Below are 9,538 nucleotides of genomic sequence, written 5' to 3' on the forward strand. Positions count from 1 at the left end.
TGGAGACGCCTACCCACTGCCCGCCCGCAGCAGGTAGGCCGGCCCCCGGGAAGAGGCGCGCGCCAGGTGCTTCCCAGGTAGCCGCCGCCTCCCCTGCCCACTGAGCTGCTCCGCGGCCTCCCGGGATCAAGGCAGAAACTCGCGTCGCGCGTGTCCCCGGGCGGACCAGGGCGCCCCTCCGCGGACCCCGGGCGCCTCCTCGTCCTGAGCGCCGGGCCACCCCAGCCCTGCGAGAGCGAGGCCCAGAGCGTCGCTGAGGTTCGGTTCTGGCGGCAGCAGGAACCACCGGAGCTGCCGGAACATGCGCCGGGAGCTGCAGGTGCGCGGCCCCGCGGCATGGTCCCGGCGAGGAGTGGGTTGTTGTTGTTGTTGTTGTTGTTGGGGGCGGGGGGGGCGGGTACCCCCGCGGATCCAGTCCAATCCGAACGCGAGGCAGAGGGTCGCCTCTGGCGACAGGTGCCTGCTCAGCGGTCAGCAGCGTCCCTGGGCGCGGTCTTTGTCCCCAGGCGCTCTCGGGGCCGCTTTCTGGACGCGGATCCGAACCTGACGACCGAAACTGCGCGCGGCTCAGTTGCCGCGTGACTTTGAGCACAGCTGGTCGGTAACTCAGTTCCCATAGAAACTCAAAGTGCTGAGAGCCAGGGGGCGTTTTGACGTGTTTTTCTATTTTTGTTGTTCTCGTTTGTTTGTTTGGTTGGTTAATTGTTTTGTTTTAGTTTGTTTGACCGTTTCCGGACTATGTTTACACTTCTGGCCATCTTCAGCCAACTGCTCACAGCTACCTTCGCCTTTCCTCACTGCACGAGAAGTCCCGAGGAGTCCAGGCATGCGGGGGAAGAAGGTAAGCGTTGCTTCAGTTTCCAGGAAAACCATCCTGGAAATCCGAGCCGCATAGTATAGATGTTAAATGAGAAAGTATAGTATTTGAGACTACATGCCCTCATCAGTCATAGAAACACTAAAATATTCGTTAGTTTAATTTGTGGTTTATTTGGTAATTTTGTGTTAAGTGCAAATTTATTTCTGTGTTATTTGGATTAAATGTATATATTTAAGACCCGGTTTGTGGTTAACCGAATGGAGAATCTATCTCAACTTTCGAAAATTCAGTGAGTGCCGTTTTTCTAGATGAGGCTATGTGGTAATTTTAATGAGCATAATTTCTCGTTCTTCCTGGAAAGACAGAATCCAAGATCTAGTCTGGACTTGTTATGAGACCCTGGGCAATTTACTTGACACCTTTCTGCTTGTGTTTCTTCATCTGTAAAATGATGAGAGTGAGGAGTGGCACCATCTCAGAGATCCTTTTAGATTTTCAAGTGTATGGATATAGTCAGATGGCTGTGAGAAGATTAGGTTTGGGGTTTGCTAACCTAGAATTCCACACCTTGTAAACAGACTGGTTCTTGCCCACGTTTAAAAAGCCTGCTCTAGAAAAAAAAAAAAAAACAGAAAAGAAAAAAAAATTGGCTTCGGCTCTCATCATCCTTCCCCCACCTTTGCCACTGTGCTTCCCTACCCAGTGCCAATACTTTGGATCTACTTCCCTGCACATTTCTGTCCCTTATTAATTCTGATCAGATCTTACTCTCAGCTCATTTTCATTTGAGAAGGATCTGTTACTCTAATACTCCTAGATGACTTATTAATGATTAATGCAGCTTAGTGTGTGAAACTTTCTAAGAGTGTGTGTGTAGTTTAAGATAGGGCAATAATCTTAACCCGGAGGAATCAAACCCTGATGATAGAATTCTAGGCAAATGGATAGGCTAACTAGTGGGAAAGGGAGAGATTTTGGAAGGAGATTCTCCTTAGTACCTGTTGAGTTGCACCATATATGTAAGTCCACTCTTAATATAAGACTGATGATCCATTCTTAGTGAGACCAAATGCTAATCCCCAGAAAACTTCTGAATGTATTTATTTATTCATACAATACAGACATAAAAGACACTCTCAATAACATCATAAACTCTGGAAGGAATTTAGTAATCATACTTGAGTGCAAAAGGCAGGTGATATCTGTTGGAAATGTAAATGAAGAATTGTATATATTTTAAAAACCATCTTATTCAGTTAGTAACCACTTTGTTAACCCATGCTATGTGCAGGCCCTATGCTAGGTACTAGTGATATACAAATGAAAGTCTGTAATCTCTGCCTTGGAGGGCTTCTTCATTGGTTCAGTCGGCAGGGTTGTAAACAGATAATCTCCATAAACTCTATGACAGAGGTAGGAACAGAGAGCTCTAGAGCAAAGAGTGAGTAGCAGTAATTGTCTCAGGAGAGTTGTATTGCACAGAAGACAATGCTCTCTATCTGTAAATGAGATACAATAAATGGAAATATGAGAAGTTAAACTAGGAAGATAAGGGACCTTCAGCTAAATTCTAATAAAGCCCAATGGTGGAGTTGAAATGACTTAAAAGGAATTTCTTTAGAAAATATGAGATAAGAGAGATGAAGAGAATAAAATATTTGGATTGGTGGGTTTCATACAGCGAAATGCACAGAGAGCCACATGGGGTGGTCTAAGACAAGAGGAATAGAGAAAGGAAGAGAATCTAAGGAGGCAGATACAAAAGCGCAAAGGCCAGAGGGAAAATAGGGAAAGTAAGAACTCTCATGGACATTGAGGATGCTCCAAAGGCTAGAAAGTTTGCTTCTTTCAATTATAAGCAATTTCAGAGTTACTTAGAACCCAAACAACAAAGAACAATATTTCTCCTAAGATAGTAAGAGAGGCAGGAAAAAGTCTGGTGAGGCACTGAAGGTCTAAGGTCAATCTCTGACCAAACTAAAACTTTCACTCAGGGAAGTGGCAAACAACAGCCACTGGAAGGCATGTTTAATTACAGAGGTGAAGATTTTTACTGGTATAAAGGTCACTTCAGAAACAAAAAAATGCTTATGACTCTCTTTTTTATATTCCTTTCAAGTTGAAAGTAGCTCTATCAAGTGCCATTTGGAGAGCAGGAGTATTTTTATAATTCAGAAAACCTACTTGAACAGAAGACCAAAAATGAGCAATTTGGCACTGCTTTTTTAGCCAATAAAATGTAAAGATCTGGGCAAATTCTGATTACAGAGGCAGATTTCTAAATCTCTTTTCTGAAATTAGATTTCATGTAGTAAGTATAGCTAGGTTAGGCAGACTATGAGTTACTTCATCACTGGTTTAGTATTTTAAACCTATGCCAAGCTGAGTAACACAAGACTATAGCCAGGAATTGTTTCAACTGATAGAATTTAGTTCCAAGAGTTCCTTCCCACTCTAGGAACATTGAGTTCATTCATTCACGTAGTAATTTTTTGAGTATGTCTTATGTGTCAGGCACCAACGTTCGTACCTTAAAACTGTCCTCCTAGTGAGAGGAACAGAGTGGTAACAAATAAGTAAAACATATAGAACACCAGATAGTGAGAAGTGCTACAGAGAAAAACAAAGTATAGCAGGGGATGAGGAGTGCCAGAGGTCGGTCTGTGGAGATCCGGGTTCAAGGGAATGTTGAACAAAATCCTTCAGGAGATGAGAGAGCAAACGGAAAGAAGAAAGTTCTGTTCAGAGGAAACAGCAAGTACAAAGGCAAGAAAGAACCAGGCATGTTGGAAGCCAGTGTAGCTACAACAGAATGTGAAAAACAGACTGTAGGTGAGCAAGGAGACCCCTTAGAGGGTCGTTGCAAGAATCTCAACGCGAGATGATGGAGACGTGGAAAAATGTTTGTTCTGTTTCTGTTGCCATTTGATGAAAGCATAAAATCTTCAAGAAGACGAGGGAAGAAAGAACAGAAATATTCATCACACTGGGCAGTCTCTTAATATATTTCTTAAAACAATTATCACCAATGATCCCGTTTTAGCTTCCCCCTTGGTTCAAATAGTCCATATATGTTATTTATAATATTAAAATGAATACACTAGAATAGTGCTGGCCAATAAAAATATAATGTGAACCATATAAATAACTTAAATTTTCCTAATAGTTACATTTAAAAAGGTAAAAATAGGTGAAATTAATTTAGTAATTATTTAATTTAACCCAGTATATCTAAAATATCATTTCCAAATATAAGCAATATAAAACATTGAGACAGTTCACATTTTTAAAACTAGGTTTTTGAAATCCTGTGTGTATTTTACACTTACAGCACATCTCAATCCAGACTGGCCATATTTCAAGTATTCAACAGCCGTACGTGGCTAGTATTAGACAAAACAGCTCTAGAAGAGTCAGACCTGTTTGGAAAGGTGATAGATTAGCTTTGTTTGCGTGATACTAGAATGAGTTGAAAGTTTGGAGGGATATTTTAGTTTTGTGTTAACCTGTGCTTAACTCTATCTTGTTTACCATTTACCTTCTTAGAAATATAGAGGGAATCTTGTAAAGCATTGTAAATATGTATTTGGGGAATGGGTAGAGGGAGCTACTCCTCTGGGAGGGACTAAATGTCTTTTAATTTTGTAGTTAACTTATAATTTTATTAACTTAGAGGTTTAAATTTTTATTTTAGTATAAATTTTATATAACAATTTTAATATAAATGTATTTTTATAAATTTTAAAACATAAAGAGATCTTAGTGATTATTTAGTTCATTTCCCAATTTTACAAATGAGAAAATGGTAACCCTAAGATATAAGTGACTTACCAGGATACACAGCTGATAGCTAAGCCAAATTAAAACAAAGAATCTCTGTCTTCTAACTCTTAATCCAGTGCTCTGTACATTACACCAGACTAATTTCTCACTCAAGATAATAGAGAACCTACCCTATAGAAATAGAATACATAGTCTGACCTGTCATTTGTTGGAAAAATAATTTTCTGGAGGCAAAAGTGGTATTTAAATAATTTTTACTTATGCTAATAATTTTGGACATAATCAACTCAGTTCTTTTCTGGAATTATACTAATATTTGTATTTCATATTTAGCAGAAATTATTTTTACTGGTAATATTTCTTTTTGTCAGATTTTAAAAACATACGAGAAATTGGTATAATTTAACCACATCAAGAGAATTATTCACTTTTTTCACAATTAAAACAGGAATTTTATTCCTTATTTTAATTAGTGTTTGAAATCTTTCTATTTCTTTATTAGTCTTTACATCAAAAGAAGAAGCAAACTCTGTCATACATAGACACCTCCTATATAATAGATTCGATTTGGAGCTCTTCACTCCCAATGACCTAGAAAGAGAGTGCAATGAAGAATTTTGTAATTATGAGGAAGCCAGAGAGATTCTTGTGGATGAAGATAAAACGGTAATTTGGTTGATGTTGTTAATTGGCTGGAAATTTATTAAATAGTACTTAAGAAAATGGCACTTTCAGTCATTAGAGATTTTATGCTTTAAATAACATCAGGACTGTATACCTGTTATCTCTTTCTACTTCCTTAAAATGCTAATTAACCTTAAACTTAGACTTAGTTTATACTTAATTAACTGGGCTTACAGTAATTAAAAAGTTATCGATTATGCTATGATTTTGTGTGTTTAATATTTATTATATTCAAAAGCAGTCATGCAGCAGAGTGAATTGAACTTCAGAATGTGATCTGAGTTAGTTCTCTGACTCAGATTTCAATCATTCAAGAGTCAGAGCAATTTTTCCTATCAGAGACCTAACTTTTTTTGATTCCCGTATTTATATTTTAAGTATTGACAATCTACTATGAGCCAAGTACTCTGCTAGAGACTGAAGATACAAAATATATAGCCCCTGCATTCAGAAGTATAAACAGTAATGTTTGGCATATCTGTGTAATTTAAGGTAGAAACTTTTAGAAGTTCTCCCTTAAAATATAATCAAATCCTGTCAGTCTTGAAAAGGTAGAAAACAGACAGACAGCACTGTCCTTGTTATAATCTGACATATTCTTGTAGAATGTTAAGTGAACCAAATTCTTTACTTTTGTAGATTAAATAACCCCAGTTCCTTTTTCCCTTCCTCAAGAGTTCCATTTTACTCTTTGGTTACTAAGAACCTCTCTAGGTATCTATCCTTCACGTGTAGGTGTTAGTGGAACTTAGTTCTTTCTTTTCCAAAACTGTGCCCAGCCTCCTTGCTAATATCTACCACCTCTATCAAAGAAAGAAAACAAAGTCTGTACTTTGTAATTGTGCCTATTGAGATTTTATCTGTTTTTCACAAACTCATTTTCTAATTTTATCACAGTTCCTTAAAATCCTCTTCCATTCTCTCAAATAATACTGAACTTAAACGGTTTCAGGGATGTCTTTCAGAATCAACAAATATCTTTCAATAAAATCTAGCAAACTGAGGGCTTGCATAGCATAAAAAAAAATTCAGGCTCCTTTTCAAATATGATAATGAGTCCACTGCCTCAGCTTCCACCTTAGATTCTTTCACCTACTCTAATGCGATAGTTTCCCGTGATGGCTGAGTGGGAGCTCTGGACAGGTGAAAAGAGAATAGCGGGGTACAGTGGTAGGGAGCTAGCACTGGCTATAATCCCTTGACCAGTTCTAGAATTGGGAGAAACAGTGGTGTGTGGTAGTGCTTTAATTAGGGTGAGGCATACCCTTTAACTTGAAAGAACTGGTATCCTGCCTGTGGCACATGCCAAGAATTCACCACCCTTAGTCTAGGTCATTGGGACCAAATGAAATGATAATAAAGAAACTAAGTGGAAATTTTACCTTTCTCTTAGGTGGCATTTTGGCAGGAATACTCGGTTAGAGGACCAGCAACAAAATCAGGTAAGACAAGAGTTCATCAAATGTAATGTTTTTCCCACACCCTTTCTTTTATAACACATTTTAGTTTCATTGTTTGAGTTTGGTTGTTGCTCAATATACACACCTTGTAAATCCAAGGAAGATTTCTCAATTATACACTAGGCTAGCTAAAACAGAGAAGGTCACATTCATCTATTTACACAATGAAGATCAAGTTTGGTGAGATACTAGGGAAATGAGATAATAGGCTTAAAGCTGCTTTAAACAGCTCAGCTAAGTCAAGACTTGCATAGAATAAAAGTTGGACTCTATTGGTTTCAGGTAGTAAACTATTTTAATTTTTTTGTCTTTTTTACCATTATAAGTCAATACAATACCTATGCTACTAGGCAAGTTAAGACTGTTAGATAGAATTAAGTAACTTCTAGAGAGAGGCCAGCCTTTCTTTTATCTGTATCGATCATCTCTAGATGCCTTTTAGTCGGGTGGTTTTTTTGCCAGCTATTCTTTCGCTCCCCTTAGGTAGGGCCCCAGCTATAGGGAGACTACATTACCCAGCTACTCTAGAGTTTCTCAGTATATGTATCTTAGTTAATGTCAAAGTGTGTCTAGTTGAACAAAGATTATGTTTATCTCACTTAGTCTTGAATATTATCCATTTAATATGACCTATAAAAAAATAAACGAAATCATAGGTAATGTTTTTAGGAAGTATCATTTAAAAATCCTTTAGGTCTACCGTCATGCTACCCTGAGCAAGCTTGATCCCATCTGATCTCGGAAACTAAGCAGGGTCGAGCCTGGTTAGTACTTGGATGGGAGACCACTTAGGAAGACCAGGTGCTGTAGACGTAAAATATTTTTAAAAGTTTTAATTAAAAAATAATAAGATTGTAAGCTGACGAGGTCCTTGCAATCTGTGAGGTCAACCAAGAGTTGCCTCACCTAAAAAAAAAAAATTCTTTAGGTCATGTCTTTAGCACAAAGACTTTTTAAAGAAATCAATATTAATTATTAGATGCTTCATAGTGTACTTAGAACCAGGGTTAAATGTATTAAAATCATAGGTTGTACTTTTCAATTGTTATAGTTACGTTTTGTTCATGATTTTTCTTAAGGTGGTAACGGAGAGACAATCGATGTTATGGGCCTTCTGACTGGACTAATTGCTGCTGGAGTATTTTTGGTTTTTTTTGGATTACTTGGTTACTATCTTTGTATCACTAAGTGTAAGAGGCAACAGCATCCAGGGTAAGTACCAAGTGAAAATATTTAATTCACTAATATACATTCTGTGTTGTTATTTTTAAATGGATGAAAAAATGGCTGCCTATTTTTAAAATAAACTTTTATTTTGGAATAATTTTAGGTATACAGGAAAGCTGCAAAGATAGCACAGAGAGTTCTCATATGTCTTTCACACGGTTTCCCTCACTGTTAACATCTTCGTTATCATTGTACCTTTGTAAAACTAACAAACCGAAATGAGTACATGACTATTAACTAAACTCCAGACCTTACTTAGATTTCACCAATTTTTCCACTATTGTCCTCTCTTCGCTCTAGGATGTAGTCAAGATACAACATTGTGTTTAGTTGTCTTGTCTCTCCCCAGCCTCCTCTTCTCTGACACTTCTTTGGTTGCCTAATTTAACAATTAAAAAAACTTAAAAATGCTGTTTCTACAGTTCTTCAGAAGAACACAAGAGATTCATGCTTGATTTTTCAATATTTCCTTCTTAAGCAGGAGGCAGACACCAGTGTTCTCCACATTATTTGCAGAGGCAAGAAGTCCCATAGTTTACTCTGAGTCACAGCGTGATCAGATCTACCCATGTGGCTACCCAATTAGAAACAGATAACTAGCTTTTAAATTCAACTATTTTTACTGATATTTTAAATTAAATGAAAATTAATAAAATAAAGTGGATACCACTCGAGGATAATAGCACATTAATAAAGCTTCATAAAGATTCCTAAAGGCCATCATTGTTTGCATACTGGAACGTCAATGTACTTATTAGAATAAAAGGTTGTTATTCTGTGTATTATATATATTATCTCCTCAGTAAGTATAGATGAGTAAGTGTAGAATAACCTTATTCAAAAGAAGCACCAGGTGCTAAACAGGCTGTTCAAAATTGATGCTTTTAGATAACCCCTAGTCACACTTTCAAATTCTGCAAGCAAGCATGTGACGGCGACCGGGTGATGAAAGCTTATGGAAACAGTGGTGATGGTTGTGAATATAATTAAAGCCACTGAATCGTATACTTAAAAACAGTTAAAATGGCAAATTTTATGTTATACATATTAAATATTGTTAAAGTGAGAGTTGAGGTGTAGAATTAGGATTCATCTGTTGGAGGGTAAAAGCTGAAGCCACGAGAGAAGGCAAGTTTTGAGTATGATGAAAAGACAGAAGGGAAAGGACGGAGTCCACAGTAAGGATGCAGAAAGAAGATGTGCCAGCAAAGAGGGCCGAGGACAAGGGCAACATAAGTTGTAATTCTGTCCCCAAACTGGAATTCCTTAAGAGCTCTCTGAGGGATTAATGTGACCTCTGGGCATGGTGTTTGTCAGAGATCTCTGTAAATCCTGTAAAAATTTGAAAAGTGAGAGACAGTAAGGAAGAATTAGTTTAATTTTTCTTAAGCCAGTATGTTTTAACCTGGGAGATTTCTATTAATTTCCCTTAATTTAACATACAGGAAATGAGCTAGGTCTTTCCATTTTCTAGGACTTTTGACTAAAATTTTATTCAGTGTGTCTTTCTCCACAAACTGGGGGAGTCCTGAAAACTCACAGGTTAATGAAGAAATAGGCAAAA

The 9,538-nt window shown here is 37.7% G+C and overlaps 1 protein-coding gene and 1 pseudogene across 1 annotated transcript in view; both read left to right on the top strand.

Annotated features, from left to right (window-relative positions):
• The first annotated feature begins 293 nt into the window (after positions 1–293).
• PRRG4 (proline rich and Gla domain 4) overlaps positions 294–9,538 on the top strand; it is a 12,298-nt gene continuing 3,053 nt past the window's right edge. Inside the window, exons 1-5 of the mRNA XM_006908008.2 lie at positions 294–319; positions 717–841; positions 5,106–5,269; positions 6,681–6,729; positions 7,827–7,959. Of these exons, the coding sequence (XP_006908070.1) occupies positions 739–841; positions 5,106–5,269; positions 6,681–6,729; positions 7,827–7,959 (449 nt within the window). The 5' untranslated portion in view covers positions 294–319; positions 717–738. The remainder of the gene's footprint in view (positions 320–716; positions 842–5,105; positions 5,270–6,680; positions 6,730–7,826; positions 7,960–9,538) is intronic.
• LOC112476625 lies at positions 7,442–7,560 on the top strand (annotated as a pseudogene).

This window comes from Pteropus alecto, unplaced genomic scaffold, assembly GCF_000325575.1.
Source record: "Pteropus alecto unplaced genomic scaffold, ASM32557v1 scaffold71, whole genome shotgun sequence".
Taxonomy (NCBI): domain Eukaryota; kingdom Metazoa; phylum Chordata; class Mammalia; order Chiroptera; family Pteropodidae; genus Pteropus; species Pteropus alecto.